The sequence below is a fragment of the Trachinotus anak genome, unplaced genomic scaffold (assembly GCF_046630095.1).
Source record: "Trachinotus anak isolate AG129_WGS33_773 ecotype Australia unplaced genomic scaffold, CSIRO_AGI_Tana_v1 ptg000011l, whole genome shotgun sequence".
Taxonomy (NCBI): Eukaryota; Metazoa; Chordata; class Actinopteri; order Carangiformes; family Carangidae; genus Trachinotus; species Trachinotus anak.
In genome coordinates this window covers 13917897-13942414 of record NW_027273862.1, presented here as the reverse complement: position 1 = coordinate 13942414, position 24518 = coordinate 13917897, and the positions used below count along the sequence as shown (strand labels likewise).

The 24518-nt window shown below is 42.1% G+C and overlaps 1 protein-coding gene and 1 long non-coding RNA gene across 2 annotated transcripts in view; one reads left to right on the top strand and one right to left on the bottom strand.

Moving 5' to 3' along the window:
- Nucleotides 1-24518, top strand: part of LOC139627467 (uncharacterized) — a 335432-nt gene that overhangs the window by 222965 nt on the left and 87949 nt on the right. The window lies entirely within an intron of this gene.
- Nucleotides 1-24518, bottom strand: part of mafa (MAF bZIP transcription factor a) — a 110851-nt gene that overhangs the window by 81353 nt on the left and 4980 nt on the right. The window contains exon 2 of the mRNA XM_071488228.1: nucleotides 19473-19538. Within this exon, the coding sequence (XP_071344329.1) occupies nucleotides 19511-19538 (28 nt within the window). The 3' untranslated portion in view covers nucleotides 19473-19510. The remainder of the gene's footprint in view (nucleotides 1-19472; nucleotides 19539-24518) is intronic.

Below are 24518 nucleotides of genomic sequence, written 5' to 3'. Positions count from 1 at the left end.
TTATATTAGTCAAAACTTAACAACATGTCTCATGCAGGATGAAAACTATGGTCTCAAAGTCCTGTACTTTGTATTGTCTGCTCTGATTTCCCTGGGTCAAAACCCTGGATGGAAAAAAAAACACACTTGCAGTGAACAAAATCTAAGCTCCTATTAGGTTTCCTCAAAACATATTTAGCAAAGCAAATTAGTAGTATACAAATGTTTTTTGCTAGGAAACAATGTTGAGCACTAATATTGGTCAAAACTGACTCAAAATTATATGTGACTGCAGTGTATATGAAATTGTTTCCCATTAACCTAAAGTGAAATGATAACATACACAGACATACATTATTTACCCTCTAGTATGAACATGAGAATGTGGAGGATAACACTGAGTGTGAGTTAGCATGAAGTTAGCAAAGTTTGAGCTTGTTTGTGAGAGGACATCAAGTGATAAACACACAGCTGCGGCCAGTGGCCAGCCAGACACCTACTCTGTGACCAGAGCATGAAAAGGCCTGCTTCCTTCAGGTCTACTCTAACTCAGTGGGATACACTTCACAGTCATCTCCTCTCACAGTATGAAAAACCACACACACACTCACAGAGGAAGCAACCTTTTAGAGCACAGACACCGACAAGCTGTGATTACCTGGGCTGGAGTCTACTCTTTCTGTCAGTGGGGGCGTCAGCTGAAGGAGGGCATAAACACAAATAAATAGTGACCTTGATCTGCTGTGCCCATGAAGAGGGCTGTGGCTGTTGGCTGGGACAAATACAAAGGACAGAGGAAGGAGACAATGACGGACAAGACTGCAGGTACAGAAGGACGGATAGGCTCCAACAAATAGACACTGAAACACACTGGGTGTGGTGTGGATGTCCCGAGAGGAGAAATACACTCAAGAGTTAAACCTTCATTTGTAAAACATGATTTTCGATTTGTATAAAACTGTTTATTTGTCAATAAGCCAGCGACATGCCCAAATTCTCTGTCAACACACAAACATGCAGCAATGTACATATTAGCTCAGGCATGTGTCCTGAAGGGATGTCAAACCTGCGGCATCTGTGGTTGGCAGGGAGGGAGGGATGGAGAAAGGGAAAAGGAGAGGGAAGAGGGAGGGAAAGTGCTGACTCTGACACCGTCTCTGTGTGCCGCTAACACAGGAACCAATTAGCTGGGAGCCAGCTTCCGTTGCCTGCGCTGTTATAGGACCTCCTCTCTGAGTCCCCAGGGCTGACTGCAGCTTCAGGGCTATGGTGGCACACATACTGTATACAGTAGACAAGCTATAGGAGAGACACAGATACTCAGCAGACATGCATCAGACGGGGATGTGGTGTGGCCTTCCAGACGGAAAGGGACAAACAGAGCAGACAGATGCAGCAGGTCAGAGAGGTAAAGGGCGATGTGTGAAATAGCAGGGCTGGAGTTATAACACAAATGAAAACAATGCAGGGGAGCATAGTTGCAGTTAAGTGGCTAACCCATGTCGCCTCTTCCTTATATGAAATGTTTTAACACATCTAAAAAACACCTCACAACCTCACATACCACACCGTCTGCAGCTCATTTCCTTTCACATAACAAACATGTTCACAATTTCCACTTTGTCTGAAAAATAAAAACCACTAACACTTCTTGTCAACTCCACACCTCATCTTATTACTTTATTTTAAACACACACTGTAATAACATGCACACTCTCTTTGATGTCATGTGCATGTGCACAAAAATATTCCCTCCCTCTTACATCCTCACGCAGCTAAATACAGCCAAATATTCACTCTTGCACATGTACGCAGACATATGCACACCTCTCTGACCCACACACACCACCTTACTGTCCTGCTCGAAGAGGGCACCGGGTGACGCAGTCTTTTTATGACAATTATTGATCCTCTGGAGCGCGGTAAAAACTATCCCCAGACAGACAACAAAAATAACTGTAACCATATAACAGCTTCCTGCCAGGGGAACAGATCCCACAGAGCGGCCACGTGACTGGACTATTCCTGGAGCATACTGTAGACCCCTAGCAGGCCCAGGGCACTGACCAGGCATACACTCACATACAGGGAGAGGAGAGGAGAGGAGAGGAGAAGGTTATGGAAAAGTATATGTTCAGACTTTGTCAGTTCTTCTGGCTGAAAAATGAGCATTTCATGTATTTCGGTTCTCTGAGAGGCTTTCAGTTTGATTGTTTATGTGCAGCTTCTCTCCCTCACCATATGGTGCTGCTCACTTTTAATTATGATAATATCAAAGTCTTTGTCTTGCAAAGTCCATTTGTGTAATAACATTTTCTCAATGCAGTGCCCACAACATACACTCCCTTCATACCCACACGCACACACTCTGCACATTTCCTCCAATAGAGACATAACTTATCAAATCCATCCTCTTGGAAAACCCTAAACAACTTTAGAGTATTACTTTGACAAAACACAAAAGGAGAGGAGGCTGAATATGAGCCTTATTTCCAAGTGTAAAAATTTCCCTGTGGCTGAATTTGTACACCGGGGACATTCTCCCTCAGAACAATTTGGCTGTCGGTAGGGAGGGATTACTGTTATAAAGCTGTCTTTGATTCTGCCACCCTGTCATTAATGGAGCCAGCTAAAACACAGTTCCTGGATGGACGGTGAATACCTGAGACAAATTAGACAATGACAGAGGTAGACGGATAGAGAGAGTCATGGCCTAACAGTGGGATGTTAGTCTAAATACTCTGTGCACCGTGTAAGGACACAGTGCACAGAGCCCTATCAGATGAGTTTGAGTAACCCTTCATCATACAGATTCCATAGGTGGGCAGAATATAAAGGAGTTTTTTTCTGCTTTATTTCACAGCAGAGAAAACACAGTTGATTTGGTGGATCTGTGGCTGCACAAGACTTAGCGATCCTGGAGTTGTCAATGTTCAGGCTCGGCTGCTTTTATCTTTTTTCTTAAGGTGTTACAACTGACTTAAGTTGATGGGAAACCAAGGCGTTTGCTGTGCAGTCAGCCTGGCTTAGCTGCTAAATACATATAGAAAAGAGCCAAATCATTTGTCACCAATTTGTAATTTTATTTTCTGGACACACTCAGTTGTATGCAAAGGTTTGGGCACCCATGGACAAATTACATGTTATGTTGATATCTGAATTGAGTACAACTGTTGCAGCAAACAGACATTAGTAACATTTTGGGTACCCTAGTAAATCAGTACTTAGCGTCCCCAGCTTTTGGCAGAAACATTTTTTGTAGCCAGTTAAGAGTCCTTCCATTGTTGATTTAGGAATTTTCACCCACTCTCCCTGAAAATCACTTAAAGTTCTCAGACATTTTTTCACTGTCTTAGACACACAACATGTTTAAGATCCACCCACAGGCTTTTAAATGATGTTCAGGTCAGCGGAGTGTGAGGGCCATTCCAAAAGCTTCAGCTTGTGTTTCTTTAAGTAGTTCATGGTGGATGTTAATGTTTGGATCACTATCCTATTGTAGAAGCCAGCCTCTTTTCACTTTAACTTTCTTGACTGACTGCAGGATATTTGCATCCGGAATCTGCTGATACTAAGTGGAATCAATTCTTTGCTCTATCCATGCAATGTTTTCTGAGTCACTGGCTGCCACACAACTCCAAAGTGGAATATTTCCACTCCCATGCTCAACAGTAGGCACAGCGTTCTTTCCATCAAATGCTGTTTCTTTTTTTTCTTTTCTTTTTTTTTTTTTTTTAACACATTTATGGTTGTGACCAAAGAGCTCAATTTTAACTTTAATCTCTCCACAGCATTAGTTTCCAAAATGACTCTGGCTTATCCAGATGTTGCTTTCCAGACAATGACTCTTGTGACAAGGTTGCAGGTGAGGTTTCCCCTTCATGCCTGATATGTAGACCCTGTTTGTAAATCAACGTTGCACAGTGCAGCAGTACACCACACTTCAGGCCCTTCCTGTAGGTCCTGTAGGACTGTGCTTTGCCTTTCTACCCAGCAGATCTGCAATCTGACAGTTTTCTTTGTCCTACACATCTTAACAGCCATTTCTGACATTTCAGACAGTGGAAATTTCAAACTGGAAATGATTTTATATGTTTTTGTGGCCTCCTCTGCCTTGTCAGCAACTCAGTCAGTTGCTTAGTGGAGCTCAGTGTTGTTGAGTGTTACTGCAAAACTTAAAAAGTCAGAGAAATGATCAGATCTGGAAATGTGGCAATTTCTAATAAAAATTATTGGCCTGCCTTACATGTCCAGTCAATAAAGGGCATGTTAGTGAATTTATGAGACTTCATAAGTAGACGGCTGTCCAAACTTTTGAACATAATTACTTTTTTTTATCATATATATATATATATATATATATATATATATATTTTTTTTTTTAAGTTCAAGAAATAAAAAGTAACTGTGGATTGACATTTTAATTTGAACTTTTGATTTTTTTTTTCGAAATGTCTGTTTACTTCTCTTGACTTAAAAAATGAACAAAACATATATTTTACCCAGGGGTGCATAAACCTTTCCATACAACTATCTATGTGTTTATGTATCAAATCAAATTAAAATTTCTGTTTTAGCTGAGCTATTTTGGGAATCACTGGGGAATGGGATGCAAGGGAGAGGTAGCGATACAAAGAGTTGGACAACAGAAACTGAAGCACAAGAACTGAAGGACTGATCTGAGGGGAAAATGTGGAAGTAAACTGCTTTGCAAGACTTTATATAAAAGTCTAAACATGTCTGGCTAAATGTGACCATGACCTTTGAGAAGAGAAGAGAAGAGAAGAGAAGAAAAGAGAAGAAAAGAGAAGAGAAAAGGAGATGAGAGCAGAGAAGTACTCAAACTGCATTAAAAGAAGAAAAAAGCATGGAAGCAGAAGAGGTCTGGATATGATCTGGTCTCGGATACAAAGCAGCAAGCTCGCTGTCAGACAAACAGTGTTCAGTCTTGTCAAACTCTAACACTCCACAGTCCACATTAGGTTCTGGCTTGCAGCCAGCCCAGTGACAAAAACCTCTCATCAATGCCATTCCTCATCTGTCCTCAGAGTCCCATTGTCTGCACTGCGGACTGCTTCAACTCTGGTCTCAGTCCAGACTAACATATAACATAGCCACTGAAGTACTGTAATCAGTAGTCATGCAGCGCTTCTTTCTTCCTTTGTAAACTGTAATGAAATCATATTCTGTATTATATTCGGCACATGTAGAATTTATTCTGAAAGATGCCATTAAACAGAGTCGCAGAGAGTAACACAGACAGAGCCAAGAAAAGTGACATAACTGGTCTTAATTTTTTTTTCCTAATGACTTACCGTCTGTCGGTGTTATCACCTCGTTAGCGGTTGCGGTGTTGCCTCCACTAAATGAGACATATACTGAGTAGTGCTATGCAGCCCTCCTGCCCCTCTAGGGGAGCTTTCGAATGGGAAAGGTCTGTTTGATCTCTACACTTATCTGCTTCATTTCTGTTCTCTTATGTGGTACTCACCAGCCATCACTTTGATTTGTGGTCAGGCTCAAGTCAAGTGCATTAACCACCTAACACACAGATGTGCACATTTAGCTGCATAAACACACACACACACACACACACACACACACACACACACACACACACACAAATACACTCACCATCAAAAAGAAATGGTCTCTTTGCAAACCTCAGGCACAGTGAAATGAATGTGCTTGCTTGCAGGGCGTTTGATAGCATTTCAGAGAGTGTTTAGACTGTATTCATAAACTGCTGAAGAAAATACCACCATGCTGTTGGTGCTGTGTTACGTATTTCAACAGGTCCAGAGCCCAATGGATTTTTTTTTTCTTCTGCCAGAGTGACTCATTTTCTCAGTATTCACTCGCAGATGAATCTGCAAATTGCTTCTTTTCTTGCGTCCAGATGTCCAATCCCATAATTATTCCAAATTAGAGCAAAGTTGTACACAAAAGCAGAATGATTCACAGTTCTTTTAGTGCCTCTTGAAGATTTAAAAATGAACCACATTTGCACAAACAGGGGACACAACATGTAATCTGAGCATCAAAGGCAATAATTGAGAGTTGGTCCCTTCACACTGCACTGGACACTGGTATTATTGTGTCATACTGTACGATGTTTATTCATTCATGTTTGCACTTAAAAAAATGCATCCATAACCTCACACTCATCATCTATAAACTCATGTGATGTTGGCAGATTGGGAAGGACAGTAAAATGAAAGAAAGAAAGAAAGAAAAAAAGAAAGAAAGAAAGAAGTGTTTAAAACTGGTGCCAGGGTATTTCCTCTGGTGTTTGATGCTGTATATTCTGCCTCAAAGTCCTCAAAAGTAATCAATAATTAAAAGAAAAGAATTGCCTTTGAAAAAAAGCTGCTTCAATGTTAGTCTTAAACTTACCAGACAGTGAAGAAACACTCAGATAAATAGAATTAGACAGCGGATAACCATGGCAAAATACAAAGGAGGGTAAGTGAAATTGAAAACACACTATTTCCCTGCTCTATATCCTGTTCCCGCACGCTAGCCCTGTGCATCTATATGTGAAATAGATTCCTATGCCATCCAGAGTCCTTCACGCTGCTTGGTAGCGACGTCCCTAAATATAAGGAAGGTAAGTATGCATGTAGATTGGGTCGAGCACGGGAGACGCTCCCCTAGAAGGAGTTGGCCTGTTTTACTGGAGAAAAGTATTTTCTGCTGGAGGAAGAGAAACACTGCAGGGTAGGCATTTCTGCAGTGTCTGCAATAACAACGTTAATTTCTGGAGGTGTCTCCTTTCAGTGGGGTTTGTTGTGAAAGACTGGGAGGCACGAAGAGGAGGTAGGAGGTTTTGGGGATGCTGGGGGCCTCTAGTAGCAGGTTATCTGATTAAATAAAGCCCTGCAAAGCTGTGTGATCGTGGAGGAAAAACACACATGCAGGAAAGAAAATGTATTAAAGGTATCCATGCAGACACACTCTCATGCTCATGCTTAAAAAGAAACAAATTTCAGAAGTTAACATGCAGGAGGTTGCATGCAAGGGAACACAAAGAGTTTTTTCTGAGGCATCATGACTGATCGTTTCCATCCTAGAGATGCAGTGCTCTGTTTGTTGTGTGTAAAACATGTTTTATAGTTGAACAGTCGTAAATGACTGAGTTTCTGTGAGGGGAGACGGAAACACCATATTTCTGCTTTGGGTTTTGCTTTTGCATTTTATTTTATTTTTAACTGCTATATTAGAGCAACAAGCCTGAGTTTACCAGTAGCCTCTGCTGCTTGTTGCTTTCTGTGTGTGTGTGTAAGGCCATGAAATAAATGTTTGGTTTGCTTATTATCCACTCACTTATCTTTATATCTGCAAAAAACCCAGCAAGAGGAAGAAAGAGATAGCGAAAGAGAGAAAGAGAGCAACAGAGAATGAGTCTGAAGTTACTGTAGACAAAGAGCGGAGATTTCAGATATAGCCGTTAGCAGTTCAGCCATGATGGTGGCTGAACACAGCTGTCAGACCCAGATGGTGAGTTGCTAATAACATTCAGAGTTTTGCAGCGCACCGTTTATTTTCTAATAATAAAACTGTTAGCGCTCACTAATAGCAGAGCCACTGCCTGCCAAACACACGTTCCGGCTGACACTCGCACCACTCTGCTGCCATTTACGTGCCATACTGCAGAGCCGAATGGGTCTATAGAAGGCCCTAATGCAGTAAGACAGACAGACACACACACACACACACACACACACACACACACACACACACACACACACACACACACACACACACACACACACACACACACACACACACACACACACACACACACACACACACACCCTGACCAGCGAACTGTTATGTGTGATCAAGCAGAGCAGAATGACCCAAGGTAATGAACAATTGGATGTGCAGTGTTATACACATGAAGAAATAAATATACATGTGGATGTGAATGTGAACACTCACAAACTGCACACACACATCCTTATAAACATATTTGAAAAATATGCAAGTGACTTTCAAAAAGCACATTTTCCTGTGTTATCCATTCACACATATCCTCTGTTATCCATTCTTTAACAAATGCTACTAAGGAATCTTTGGGCAAATCAGCCAAATCCACAGCAGGACATATCAGTCCCAAACTCTGACTATAGATGTGTGAAGATTATGTTTTGAAAGCTGTTGAACAGTTGCATTTTAAAAGTAACTTTTTTCATTTCAGTTTAATGATTAAATAATTCAAGGAATAAGAAGTCCAGGGAACAGTAATATCAATAGGTGCAAACTGAATGAGATCCCTCTAATACAGAATTCAAAAAAGGAAATTAATTAAATTACTGACCGAGCAATAAATGAAACATTTTTAACATATTAGAAACATCTAATTCATGAATAGATTGTGTCTGGACAGGAGCTCTGGGCAGAACACCCAGACTCCCAGGGACAAAAACAAAAGGTGCTATTCTGCAAAAGTGCTGACTCATCACAGTACGTCCTACAATAGAGAGCTACTGTGGTGTGACACAGTATGTCAGTGACCCTAAAAGACTGCTGTTTCCCTTTACAGACTTTCCAATTTTAGGTTTGATCAATAGTCTTCACACACACACACACACACACACACACACACACATATATATATAAAATTCAGTACTCCACAGGAAGCAAATATGGGGAGAGAAAAATGGGTGTGATATGCAACAAAGGTTCACACCTGGAGCTGAACCTGTCACATCATAGTTTCAGGCTATTGGCTAGTGTGACACCACTCATTTCAAGCTCCTTATATCTAAGCTGTTCATTAAAGGGGACTGACTGCATGTGTGTGTCTGTATGTAAAAAAAAAAAAAAAAAGCAGAATGAGCAAGCTACTCTTGTCAGTATCATACAAGGTTGTTTCAACTCACAACTTAAATATTAAATATTTCAACAGGAACCAATTTCTCTTTAAGTGTCATTACAGTGTTTCTGCACACACGTACGCCTGCAAAGTGCCACAATTAATTGGACTTCATTTCCGGGAGATAATTTCCGACTGTTAGGCAGGCTGTAGAAGCACATCACCATGCACATAATTACATAGGAAGGCAGGAGCAGCTGAATTTATCTTCCACCCTAAATATGAGAGGCTGGTGAGTGGGTCTCTGCTATAGCCTTTGAAGAGGCGTTTGTGTCTGCATGCCAACGGTCTGTAAATGAGCTAGCATTGTCACATCACTGAGATGTGGCTTCATTTGGGTTTAAACTCACTGAGTCGGGGCTTCCGTATCTCCGACTCCCTCAAAATATTTAGCGAATGAATAAATTACAAAGATGCTATATTAAATTACATCACCCAGGTGGACAAATGAAATAAAAAAACAAACACTGCAGTACAGAAACAATAAACCAGAATAGCAAAAAACAACATGAATTAACTCCAAATTAACTCTGCATACTGCACCAGGTCTCCAGCTGTCTCATTTAGATGAAAGCAGAAACCTGTGTCTTGGGTAATTGAGCTTCCCTTTGCCAGAGTTATTATTTTGCTTATTATGCAGGGATATGTAACACAGCAAAGTAGCTAAACTCTCTTTAGTGAAACCACTCCTTTACTGCAAGGTTTGAAATGTGCAACACAAAAGACAAGATGGGGGACGTGTGGAGGACAGGGGACCGCCAAGTGACACTGCAGGGGGCTTTTGTTAAAGGTCTTTCCAGTCGGTGTTTGTGGAAAACTGGAAGAGAACAGAGAGATGAGAGGAGTGTTGACTTAAAAAGGAAATTAAATGATTCGTGGAAGTCTATGAGGTGGATGAAGCACTGGTGGGTTGTTAACATGGAAAAATCTAGTCTTTGTGTGTGTGTACCTGTATGTCTGAGAGGGAGAGTGTGTGTGTGTGTGTGTGTGTGTGTGTGTGTGTGTGTGTGTGTGTGTGTGTGTGTGTGCGCGTGCATGCGTGCATGCACATGCGTGTGTGTGTGTGTGTGAGACAGAAGGTTCTGGGGCTGCTGTGTGCAGTACCGGCTGGCAGGGTGGCTGTCAGAATGGCCCTGTTTCCTGTGTCAGCTCTAAAATAGGTCCAAACACAGCAGAGATGCACGACACACTCTGGCTATTTACAGCACTCACACAGTGTGTGCGCAGGATGCTGCCAAGTGTATGGAACCAGACGCACTCTGTGTTGAACTGTATCTACTCACAGACTGGAAAAAAATTACTCACTTTGAATAACATTCAATATGACAAGGCAAATAAAAATTGTTTTAAAAAGTGATGAGACAGACGGTTAATATGCTTTTGTGGAATGCTTTTTGTATCATAATGAATGTGTGTGCGAGTCAGTGTGTGCACGCCCTTGACCCCTCCATATGTAGGTGTTGTGAGAGTATCGTGTATGGTAAGGGCACTGTGCCTTGCTTATGTCACTGCACCCACCTCCTGTTCATGGAACGCCGCCCTCTGTGTGTCCGTGACACCAGCAAAGCTCCCAAATGACGCAGGCATGCTGCTATCTCGCCGCCTTACTCTGTGCATGCACAATGAAGCTTTTCATGTGCACACATAGGTAGAAACAGACACTCTACACCCCAGTGCAAAGAGCAGGTTATTCCGTACAGTTATGGTTACTGCCACTGACCATTTCCTGCCACCATTGTTTCTGTGAAGTAGCAGAAAGTCTGTAGTCAGTTGTCACATCAGCTACCAAGAGCAGTGTCAGCAGCTGGACCACGATTCCACTACAGACTGTACATGAGGAAGTCAGCAGTTATCTCAAGAGAGACTCTTATATCCGAAGGGTGATACTCAGTGTTACACCATCACTATTATGTTGGAATTCTTAGCTGCCCGTTACCCAGAGATCTTACTCGTTAAGGGAGGAAACGATTTACAAAAAAGAATGACTCAAATCAGTGTAATTCAAATTGTTAAATTGTCAGGATACGTTTGACAGTGCTGTGCTCTGACCGCCCCCGCTGTTCCCACACAGCGAAGCCGTGACTTGATCAACTGATACTGCCCGTATCAAACATGCTTAATCATTTGCAGGTTGCTTCACTTACTGAATTTGGACCATTTACATTTTTGCAGTGTTTGTCATTGCATGCTGCCCACTACCTGAGTGCTGTGGGTTTTATCTGCATCTATTTTTAGTTATAGTTTAACCCCCATAAATAGAGACAACATAACATTAAGTTTCAGTCTCCGTTTAGTTGTGCTTTGCTGCTCACCCACACTTTCTCAAGTATGTGCTCCTTCTCCTCTCTGTTTATTTTTCTTTGTGTATTTTAATCAAAATTTCCATGCCTACTTTCAATTAGGAAGCCAAGTGCTTATGAATATATCTCAGGTGAGTGAGAAATAGAGAGAGAAGACACCTGAAAACCAACACATGCATGATTTTTAAAGAAGCATTCAATGCTATATGATGAAAACTCCATGCACAAATTTCCCTGTCAGCCGACCTGTGTATTTATGTTCACGTGTGTGTGTGTGTGTGTGTGTGTGTGTGTGTGTGTGTTAGCACATGCATCTATAAGTGCTTGTGAGCTGCAAGTGAAAGGAATTGAGCGGAGAGGAAGCAGCCATATGGTCGCAGCTACCAGTGTATACTGTGTCAGTTTTCAGTCATGGTGGCCTCTCATGCATTGAGGAAGAGGAGGAGGAGGAGAAGAAGAAGGAGGAGACTTGTCTGGAAACTGATAAGACAGCTCAAGCCATTCTCAAATTATACTGAAATTGGTTTAATTGCCAGTGAGAACAGCAGAGCTTTGAATTTTATCTTCCTCTTCCTCTTGGTCTGCATCATTTTCTTTGTCTCTCACTATCCTGCCCCATGTGGTTCCTCCTCCCTCCTGACTTGCTTCACCTCATTGTCTATCAAGCTTTCCAGAAAATATCTTTTTAAGCACAGGCAACCGTCAACCCCCATCTCAAGCATTTGTGAAGGGAGTGTGAGTGCTTTTTTCTGTCAGTGTCTTACGTGTGTGTACCTGTATGTGCTCGGAGCGTGTTAATACAGAGAGCTCAAAGGGCCAGTGTTTAACACCCAGGCACAATATGACCAAGCTTTGAACCAGAAAAGTGAACCAAGAAATCTTGTCTTAGTTGATTTGTGTGTGTGTGTGCCTGCGTGTGTACGTGTGTGTGTGTGTGCATGCATGTCGTGTGTGCACTTGTGCTCCATGAACCAGAGAGCTCGGGTCAGATGCCTCCAGTGTTGGGCTTAAAGCTGCTTTGAATGGGCCAGGCTGTGCTCATCTTCTGTCTAATCTTCCTGCTCTGGTGAGTGTAGGGAGGAGGAGGAAAAATCCATAGTCTTTTCATCCTCCTGTGACCACTGTGCCTGTGAGACAGCAGCCGTGGGAATGGAGATGGATACAGGCAGCCCTGCCTCTGACCTCCCTCTACTCCAACACAAGGGTGGAGATAAACAGGGCCACAAGGATCGCTAACATCTTTCTTTCTCAGGCACACACAGATGCATGCACACATACACACAACGGCACAGACATCTCATTAAAGCAATAGCAGGTGAATGTTGCAACAGCAGTGTGCCACTGGGAGAGAGGTCTATTATGGATACTATCAAGAGACGGGGGAAGGAAATGAGAGTCAGTGTGCTGGTCCTGTGCGCATCTAATTCTGGTATGACATATGTGTTTGACATATGTCTAATTTTGACCCAGGGGATTCAGCCAGGGAGCCAGTATTAATACTTATTGACTGAATCATTATGTTAATTTAGTGACTAGAGAGTTAGCAAAATATTCCCTACAATAACTATCTATTACCCAAAGTGTGAGTGTGTGTCAGAGAGAAAGAGACTTGTTTGCACGTGAGTCTGTGTGAGTGTCCGAATGTGCAAAAAACAACAAAAACAGACGGCGTGAGAGTGTGCATGCAGGAGGCACTTCATCCTAAATTACTCTTCCCTCCTCTCTGCTTCCTGGAGATTTCAGAGTGATACTCCCTTCTTGCTCCCTCGCTCCCTCAGCTGTCAAACCCCGTCACCACAACTATTCCACTTCAGCCACAGGGACGGAGAGAAAGCTTTGTCCCTCTCCATCACCCTCCTTTCACATCCCTCTCACTAATGGCAGTTGTGGCATACTGGGTTGTATATTGAAAATGCATTTGCTTGTATCATTATTTTTTTTTTTTAACCATGACCTATTGGTTTAAGGACACGACAGGAAACTAATAATGTTTTAGTTTTCGCTAACAAGAGTCTCATACTGTAGAATGCCATTCCTTTGGTCATGGCTTGTATCCATAGAGATGCATGTGTCTTATTATGGTTTGTCAGGGGTCATTAGTGTAATCCAAGCAGACAGAAGTTTATACTGAGAAAAGTGCACTATAGTATTCTCTTTCTGTTTGCATGTGTGTGTGTGTGTGTGTGTGTGTGTGTGTGTGTGTGTGTGTGTGTGTGTGTTTTTTTAAGCATCTATATGCAGCCACTTCCGATAATGTCATCCTACACTGCTCTCCGCTCCTCGCAACCAGAGACTATCAGCTGTGAACTCATCGCTCTCCTTTAATGGCCAGGTCTCTTAGAAGAAAAAAGAAGAGACACAAAAACCTAAGAGCATTGCAGAGCAGTGAAGATGTTGTATATGTTCAATAGTGAGGCTGTCCAAGTGTGTGTGAGGGTGAGAAGACAGTTTCTTTACTTCTGAGAAAGAGTTGTGGGTCTCTCTCGATTTCCGTTTTTGTCTCTGCCACAACATTCTTTCCTGAGGGTCTCACACCCTTCAAAAAAAAAACAAAAAACAAAAGAGTCGACCAGTGGAGTTCACAACTTGGTCTGGCCTGGCGTGCCTGAGTTACACTTCAGAGAGCAACCTCGCGACACATGGCCATTAACCGAACATGCCTCTTTGGTACAGCGGTGACATGCGCTCCTCAGCCTCCACACTTTAAGGCCCGGTCCTACATTGTGTCTACAGAAAGGCCTCCCATGTCAGGTCTCTGAGGCCATGTACTCTCCAAGGGTGACACTACCCAAACTCTGTAATTATAGAACGCAAAAAGCATTCTTCAGCCTGGTTAACCAGAGCTATGAGAGAGAGGGACAAATATTTACTCCCCCCACCCTTCCCTCTGTTCCTCCTCCTTTAACGTGCCCCCACCCCAATAATTTAACAGTAAGAGCAACTCAGCCTTGTAAACACAATAGTTATGTCTGCGCTCACAGAGCCATGAAGCAGACATACAGGCTCCACTACCCCACTACCCCTGCAGCTACTGCTAATACAGGCTCCTCTCCTCTCCTCTCCTCTCCTCTCCTCTCCTCTCCTCTATGGAACTATATAAATATAACTTTGTTTTTATCTTTCTTTCTCTTTCAATATTTATTCTCACATGCTGTATATTTAGTCCACAGAGGCTGCAACAGAACCACTGGGAATCCATTAACTGCCAAAGTGACAACAGTTGTCACAAATAACACTTAAGATGCTTAAACAAAGTACTGTGCAGTACTAAAGTTGGGCCCTTCACACTTCTGTGTAAGAAGTTATTCCTTCTTGTCGGCATAAACTAAAGTTCCAGTCATTTTCAAACCTAAAGGTCAAAGGGCAATCCTTTCTTCTGCCACACTGCACCAAGTGTGAGGAACAAAAGACTTTATGTATTATATGCAAATTGCCCATATTAAATTTCTCTCACTGTAACTGTTTCACAGTAACACATTTGTGCTGCACACTGATTCAGCAGGACAGTCCTATGAGGCTGAAATCAATAATTAGTGAGGTGTCGGGAATACACCAGCAAATTAAGGAGGTGTTGGCCCTAATAAAATCTGCATGTTTATTAATATGATACCAAATATTGTTTTAATTGTCAGAGCCAAGGGGAACATAAGCCTTGTAGCATGTGCATGTGTCTCAGACATATTAATAGGATACTCCAGACTGTTTGTCTTGACACTTTGTAAACAATGTGATGATATCTGAGGCTTTAATTTCTGTGCCTGTGCATGCATTATGGTGATCCTATTTGATTGATTAAATATCCTAATTAATTTACATAAAAGTGAGAATAACAACTTCCAGACATGATGGCCTTATCTCAAAGGGTATTTGTGTATTTTTGTTTGATTTTAACAGGCAAGCACAATGCATTAAACCTGGAATGTAAGTAATGTGCACTTAGACAGAGCTTGCCAGCCACACTGTGTGGACAGCATCGTTTAACATGCAGCAATAACTCTGTTAAGCTGCTGCTTCTCGTTGCATCTCTTTCACCCTGCATCTTCTCTAATCTCTCTTCCCATTGTCACTCTCTGTATACATTTCTTAAAAGGTGCACTAGTATGAAAGATAAAAGATGAGAGAGGACGCTGCAGGTCCCTACAGAGCTATTTAGTTTGCACTGTTCTGTCTCCCTCTGGTCCTGTTTGTCTGAGTGAAGCAAGATACTGAAAATACTCCAGAAACATTTGATATGATGCAGTGGTACCGCACTACTTTTACTCTTCTTTGAAAAAAACTGAAACATGTTGTGATTTAAAAGTGGAGCTGAACTCTATCAGTACAAATGCAGGCCTGGCCTCCACAGAGGACCCGCACCTTGGGTGAATGACTGTGAGAGTTACTGTACGGCAGGATGAAGTGTGTTCATTTCCTTATTTATTGACTCACTTGCTTTTCTCTGAGTGTTTGAAATTAATAACAGCCAGCAGAAATCAGACAGAGGGATGAAAATCAGCACTTTCCCCGCAGTGAAGCCATTCATCAAGCTAACGAGGGGGAGAATAGGAGTGGAGGAGGCGAGGAGGGGAAAAGTGACGTTTGGAGAGGGAGCGGAGAGAGAGAGAGCGGGAGAGGGAAGCAGGTGCAGTGTGAGGCAGAGGGAGGGAGGGCAGGGAAGTGACGTTGGGAAAAGAGGCGAGGGGAAGGAAGCTAAGGTTGTTTGTGAGGAGAAGGAGTAGAGTCATTTGGAGAATAGCAAGGCAGATAGAGGAGGAGGAGCTGCGTCTCTCTAAAAAGAGATAGTCAGAAAGACAAGTTTGACATTGGATTATAAATAGAGAGGGAGGAGAGAGATAGACACTGTTTCCTCTGGACTGAACGACTGAGGCTTTGGCACAGAAATCAAGGCAGTATAGAGACAAACAATGATGTGTTTATAAGTTTTAAAGTCCACAGTGACCGGGTTCTTTAGGCCTCTGCAAGTTGCATCTGATCTCCACATTCAGCAAACGACCAGCTCTAACAGTAGTATTGCCTCATGATGATGAGGACTGAGGAAGATACAATTCAGAGCTCTAGTAAACTGTCCCCAACAGTAGTATTTTCCTCTCCTTCCTCTCCAATGATGGGTGATGATGGGCCTGCCCTCTCCTGAAAGCCTTCGCCCTTGCGATGACTTGGTCCCGTGTTGCTCCGCCTCCCTGACAGTCCACCAGAGACCCAACAGTATCTCACACCCAGAGTAGGGCTGACTAAGCACTTACCGCTGAGCCTCTCTTCCAGAGCGAGAGAGGTGTGCCATGCTGAGAACTCTGCCACAGGAAAATAATTAGCAAAATGGAGCTCTGCCCAAACACACTGGGCTAAATCTAGTACCACTTCACATACAAATGCAGCCATAAATCTTTTTCTTTCTTTCTTTTTCTTTCTTTCTTTCTTTCTTTCTTTCTTTCTTTCTTCGTTCTTCTTTCTTTGGAAAGTTTCATTCTCACAATCGAGTGTAAAATTTTACTTTCAGTACTAAAACTAAAAGAGAGATGTAGGATAGCTCGAGTGAATAAGACTCCCAGGAAGTGTATACAGTCTTGTGATGGAAAAAAACACACAGTGAAAGCTACAAGCTGCTTGTCATCTGTCCAGTCTGAGAAACTTGTGCTCGGTGCCTCGTAGTGACGCAAACTGTGCCCATCTCACTGTACATGGATATCTATATTTTTAACTTTAAAGTTAGACCACGGTGTCTTTGGTAACCAAAGCTAAATATAGTCAGCTCCTCCTGAGCAGTCTCCAGTTTCTCACTCCTTTCTGAGAGGCAGGTGGAGCAGAGAAGGGGAGGGGGAAGGTGGGATAACACCCAGTCTTGAATAAATCATCCCTCGACTTTTGACCCATATGAAGCAGGAGGTTGTTTTTGTACTTCTGCACTGCCCCCCCCCCCTTCACTCACTGGCCTCTGCACCCCTCCTCTATCTCATTCATTTTCTCCTCCACATGACAGGTCAATCTGGATCGATTTCATCTGCCCTCATCCACTGAGACCAACATCCTGGCACCCAGAAATAGAGCTCTGTGTGATAGAGGAGCCTGCGACCAAGCGTTACCGTTAGCACGCAGCTCTGAGAAGAAGCGAGTGAGAAAGGATGATGGAACAAAACTATTTTGAAAACATTCAATTTACTGCACAGATGAACTACACTGATATAAGGGAGCAAAATACACTTGTGAAGATGGGAACTGTATCGTTATGACTAGTTGTGGTGTGTGGGTGACACTGTTTCAGCAGGTTTCACCCAAACCACGCTGTTGTACACCAATCACATAGTTGGCCTTGTCTACCTGTTACATTATGCTTATGAGATCGCACACACGTGCACGTGCACTCGAAAACACACACACACCCAGTCCTGCTTCCCAAATCTTGCAGTCCCCTCTCTTTCTCACGGCCTCTTTCACACACTTACAGTGCATATACACACACCTGGTGTTTTATCTTTGTCAGCATATTCGGGGTGCCTCAGCTCCCTGCTGGGCTCTGAACTGCAGTGTGTCTTTGCATGGCGAACCCCTGAGGTGTGCCTGCCTTCATTACACACACAACAGTCGCAGGTGAGACACACTAGCAGTCTCATACAACGTTAACCTCTCTTTATCTCCTCGCCAACTCCACATCTCACCGAGTAAATACATTTGTGCCAGGAAAAATCTTTTCCTTTTGCATTGGTTGGGTAGTATTGCAGTAATGTAGTGTCCTGGCGGTGGCTAGGCTGTCCAGGCCGGACTCGGGACACTCTTTCCCCAGGCAAGGACACGGAGACCTGGCTCTCCGTCTCCATCACTCAGCCTGTCCTCCTGGAGCTACGTGGCCAGACTGCTCATCACCCACCCGCCCCCCACCCCCTCCTCATATGCATGGATTTGCATAAAACAAAGACATGGCTCTGCCTGCAACGTCTGCCATGGTTGAAACCGCTAAGAACAAGATCGACCAGACCACACCACACGCAGCCCCTCCAAGCTCGGCTGGCAGGTTGTCAGAGCGCAACATCACTGTAACGCGGCGGCATGGCAAGGGAACTGAGATTTACGAGGCTGACTAAGATAGACACCCTCATGGTTTTCCACTTTCATTCGTTTAACATCCGTTCCCTTGGCATTGTTTATATTCTACACCCCTTAGCAGTGAGCAGAGGGCACCTAATTCACAGTGATGACGTGGGAGGAGAATCAGAGCACTTAAAACACTTCATCTAAAGATGATTTGTCCTTGTCTTCCCTGATGGCTTTTGTCCTGCTTCCCCTCCTGAAGTTAAGTGGAGCTGGAGAAAGGCCAGTGACTGATCCCACACCCCACTTAGATACAATCAAGTAAATAACATTGGGTACTAATACATGTACACACACACGCACATACACATACTCTACTCCACCAAGGTGGGAAATCATGAATACAAGCTCAAACCTTCTCTCATTCGTATGTGTCATGACCAAGCACATCGTGGGGGTTTGCTATGGAACAGTCACTGAAACCATTACAAGAACAATCAGGTTTGTGATATATATTTGCCCAGGTTCTCTCCTGTCTCCGTGAACTGATTTCAGGTCTAGAAGCTTATTCTTTCACTCTGCCTCTATCCTGTTGTCCGAGACACTCGGACGCTTTTTCTCTCTCTGCCTTTTCACACAAACTCTGAACATGCAATTTACATTTGAATGAGTGGTTATAATGTGCTGGTTGTGCTGTTGATCCAGGACAACTGAGAACTTCTCTGTGTGTGTGTGTGTGTGTGTGTGTGTGTGTGTGTGTGTGTGTGTGTGTGTGTGTGTGTGTGTGTGTGTTTCTTCTTCATGGATTTAAATAAGGTAGGGAAATGTATACAGTATTCGGCAAAGCTATGAGAGATGTGATGGAGAGAGATATTGCCAAAATAAAGTAGGTGTGTGCTTTTTAGCATATCAGTAGGAATTGACACTACAGTATATTATATATCTATCATAGAAGTCTTGTGCAATATGCTATAAAACACAAATACCGTATGTGATGACTATGTTCTCTCTCTATTTAACATGGGAATCTAATAAATCATGGATTCATAATAAATATTAATTTCACTTTATAGTGATATAATAGGATAATAGGAAAAACATGATCAGTAATAATACTGTACATATTATTTCTATGCTTAGTATTGTATGTATAGCTGTGGTTGTTTTTGAAAGGATTAATATTTTGTGGACTTTTTTTCAAGTCTGACTTCACTTACTGTTATGAAGTTGAAATAACAGGGGGAAGCAAAACAAAAAGGCTTAAAGAGATCAAGTAAGAAGTGTTTTACCTCAGGAAGCCAAGGGCACGGAGGAATGGGGCTTGAAATCACAGATGGAGGAATTTTCTCGATGACCTAAAGGAGCAGATGAGATTGCACAAAACATATCAGAGTGGATAAATGAATATCAGAGTAAATACACATGGCGTCTACCACGCTTTCGTCCTCCGTTTCTTCTACTGTGTGTCACTCTCTGCCACCCTGTCAGTCACCAGCACACAGATGCGCGCGCACACACACACACACACACACACACACACGCACGCACAGACAAACATACATACAGACACACGAACAATCACAAAGAAACAAGTAGATCCATTCTGAGCGAGATTCACTCTCACCTTGTCTGTCTAATGAAATACAGTACATGTATCACAGTAAGTGTTTGATGCGGAGGGAAATGTAAAAATTTGCATGCAAATAGATTTTACAGGCAGAACCCATGCATCAAAACACTGTAACCACAAGAGACAAAACTAAAATATCTAAGCATACAGTCTGCCGCTGCACAGAAAAGGCAAAATAGTTTTATGCCCTTTATTCCTGCTCGTTTCATTAAACTGCATAATTAATCGCTCTAAAAGGGAGAGAATTTATTGTACAGACAAATAGTGGAGGATAGTAATGCTTGCTTACAACCTCATGAGTGACACTTTTATAAGCCCCCCCTTTCAAAACACACACAACTAAGCATGTTGCTCAGGGCAGGTCCTTTTAGAGTTATTCATATCTCCTGTACATGTTGCTACACAAGTGAAAACATTAACTTCGCTCTTAGCCTCCTGATGCCAAGCCAGGGTCCCTTTAAAACGCTGTGGAAAATGAATTGTGGAAATACATTGCCCATACACTGCAGTAAAGGAAATTTTAAATCATTGGATTTTCAAATAAATGCCACATAACTCAGCTCTGCAGAGTATATAGAACTGCAGGAAAACAGAGATGATGCAGCATGATGATATTAGTACTGCAGCAGAAAAAAAAAAGCCATTGCATTTGCATCACAGAGTATAAGCTTTCTTCAGGACGACATATCTTGGTTTTGAGGAAAATCTTAAAAGGATGTTAGCTGTGCTGGAAAAGCGAGAGCTTGAGTTAAACAAAGAGAAAGTTGCCTCCTCACTAACAGACGATAGACAGCAGACATGTTGGTGCATGTCACCTGTTAGAAACGTATGGAAATATCTCATTTATGTTATGCTTTATTTGCCCTGTCATTCATGTCATTCTCTAATATTCATTACACAGTTGAGTACAGTGTGGGTGCAAGGGTAAGAAACAAATAAATACTCTCCATGAAAGAAAGAAAAAAACAAAACATTGCTCTATATTGATTATTGTTCTGCTCGAAATTGTGGAAGAAATTAACACACGGTGCTAGTAAAAGCCTGGCAAACAAAAGACCCCTCGAGTGAAGCTGTGATTTTGGTCATCTATGTTATGTTTTTTATTCTGTAGGAATTTGAAAACTGTATGCTGTTTTGAAAGACAATAATCCCTCTTACATTTTTTTTTAAACCTGTCACCTTCTATGCAATGAGGCTGAGAGATGGAGTTGCATTTATTTAAGTCACAGGCTCTTGGTTTGGGTCCATTTACAGACATATAACATTACCCTCACAAGTCCTGACCACCTCATTACCAACATAACCTGCAGCCAGTGTTTCAAGGACAACTCTCTAATGACACCACGCGTATCCGCTTAATGTCTATTTGAAGCACATAGTGACTTTCTGCCACAACGAAAGAAAGGAATTTAAAGAAAGAGCAAAATGTACTCTGATGAAATAAGCATCTTAATTGATCCCTAATGTCTGTTTAATTCTGAAGAAGTCAGTGTTTCTGTGCAGTGCCCCTCATATACACTGTAAAGTCTGCTGTGAATCTGGACAGCCCGTTTGCAGATGTGGCTGCCACCTGGTTGTGCTTAGACACCTGACTGCTGTTACTGTTAACTCTCTGCATATCCACTATATCCTCCATCAGCATTGCTGTTTTTCAGAACCAGACTCATAAACAGTCTAAGATTTTGTAATTTGCCACTGAAAAAAATAACAAGACAAAATTCAAACTTTATGAGATGCTTACACCAATAAGTAAATAAGTAAAAAAAAAAAAGTAAATTACTATATGATTTCAAAGTGAATTGAAAATTTGAGGTAATGGTGGCCCTGTGTGCAACATCTGGATTGTGACCAGATGAAAAGAATGAAAAAGGAAAAGAAGGAAACGTCATGCAAAAGTTAATTTCAAAGAACCATTTTTCATCAATGCACGTTGTCTGGCCGACTTCTCGTTTTAGATAGAAGAACAAGCAAATAAAAAAAGATGAATGCAAATAACATTCTTTTTTAAATGTTCCTATGTTTTCATTATTTTGGATTCATTGTATCACTTGAGAGATGATAAACACGTTTGACTTTTTTTAAAGTTTAATTAAAGAGTAAACTCAGGGCTGACACTGAAGATCCCAGTTTGACACACCCAGTCTGACTCATGACTTGTTTTGTTGTGTCTTTGCAATACCCACAGTATAATAGTTACATGATGTGGGTGTGAAAACAAAATTAACTGCCACAAATACTACCGGACAATCCCCATTATACTTCTGTGATTAGTTAAAATAGGCTGCCTTATTTTTATCACCCTCATTTCCACTTGACAGTGTCTCAGTGGCTTTTTCTGTTCAGCTACATGGCATGGAAAAAGAAAGAAAACAGTTTGGCAGAGTGAACTGAAACCTGCCAGGCTTCGGCCAAGTGCCACGTCTGCCCTGTTCTATGCGATTTAAGGTAACAGTTGTGCTGCATACATAAATACCTTCTGTGTATTTCAGACTGACCATATATGAGTCATCTACTTGGAGTTAATATGGATTTTACATACTCAATAAATAAATAAATAAATAAATAAATAAAATAATGAAAAACACTTCTACTAAAAGTTGTTTTTGCCAATTACATTTTGTTCAAACCCTCAGAAACACACGTACATAACAACAACAAAAAAAAAAGTACGCTATAAGAATGTAACTCTGAGACAGTGGTGAAATACAGGAAATGGATAAAAAAAAAATTGGCAGTGAATGGTCTTAAATTTACTGTGTGCTGTACCATGTCGGATGTGCATGTACATCTCATTCAGTGGGTTCTGGGCAGAGGAAATGAGCATGAGCTCCCCAGGGCAGGGATTACTCTAATGACTTTGAGAGCGGCCTTGTGCGCTGTAACTTTTGACCTCTGCTCATCCTCTTCTCCAAAAGACGACAAGAGAGGCACACGTGCACGCACCGACACACACTCGCACTTTTGAACATATAAGCATGCATTTTATCTACATAGGCGCTAATCGACCTCTTACACAAGCGGGTTAAGAGATGCAGAATCACACACAAACGGCAACACAACAGATCCTCTCCAGTCCTTCCTCTGGCACCGTTAAACGCCTGTAAAAAATTCGGACCCCCCCCCCCCTCAACCAGCCCTTATTTTTGGGTCTGTCAACTGGCGTGTTGCCACTTGAGTGAACATCATGCTGCATCTTATGCTGTCAGCCCACATAACGCCAACGTTCCATATGAGTGCATCACTGCAAGATCGATAGATTTATCACTTACACACCCATTACGCACTGGTGCCACAGATATAAGGGGAAACATCTTTTGCAAATTAGATCTGTCTTCACGCATGTGTCATTTAGCTTGGAGAATGAGTGTATTTGAGTCATGTAAATGCCAGAATACAGAGAAACATGAGGAATATCATGCTGTGAAACAGAAAGGCTGGGCCCATTTACTGATTGTCTGTGTATTTGTGTTTGTGCTGGTGTGTGCAGGCTGGCAAGAGTGTTTTCATTACTTCTTTCTTTGTGGTAAGTGTGTTTTCAGTTCTAGTGCATGGGCATCAGAGGTTTAACTGTTCTCTGTCACAATAAGGAAACAATCAAAATAAACAAGCTAACGAGTCTAACAAGGCCACCTCATATAGAAACCAAATTTTCATTTTTTACATACCACTCAAAACACATCAAAAAAACCCACCACGCAAATGCACGGCCTGTAGAGAAGTAATGCCTAACTACTAAGTCAAGAACAAATGATTTTCTCTTTGAAATGGCAAGAACAGAAACATACTCCTTAGAGAGGGAAAAAGCAAACAGTTATCCTCTGTGAAGTCATTTAATACACTGTTGTGGTTAATATGAAATATCAAAATATAGCAGCACTACTGCTTAGATCAAATAGATGTAATTAGATAAATTGAGGAAGAAGGAGAACGGCTTGGTTGTAAATTGCATGGTGTGTGCATGCTAAGACCCAACACTGGCACAGCTGCACAGAGCTGCACTCACGATTTATCATCTCTACATCGCAGGAGCCAGTGGCCCACACCACTATTAATCATCAGCAAAATCATTTAATTCAGCCCAAGCCCGCCTATTGTCTCAGTTTCTCCCCTCACTCAGGGCAAATCAGCCACCACAGCAGCAGCACGCACCTCAGAGGATATCACACAAAACAGAGTGGGACACAAGTGTTGGGTTAAAACTGTTTTGTTTTTTGATTTTGACAGGCTATGTAGCACATCGTCACTCCCAGATGCTGCAGAAGGTGGCTCTTTTTTTTTTTTTTTTTTGAAATTTAACAAGTACAAAATGTATAACTACAAAGACTGATGTTCTTAGTGTAGAATAACAGCTGATCACTCAGTGCTTTGTCAACACAGTGACAGTGTGGTACATTTTTATGAAAGGTGCCCTTTGTGCGTGTCCTTTGCTCCCAGACGTGCACACACAAACCGTGGCAAAGTTGCAAAAAAGCTGGTAAATCCAGACAGCATCTGTCCTCAGAAACCTTAGTGTTTCTTCGAAGTGTATTTTGGCACATTGGTCTTCCTGTTTCAACAAACAAATTGTTCTGGAACAGTGAAACAAGATGCCCACAAGGCTATTCCTTGTCTCAGAACTTACAAAAGAACTTTTTCTCTTGTGTTTCAGAAAAGTGTCCCTTTCAGTTCGTGCACCAGCACAGTGAAGAAGTTGTGTTGAAAGGCA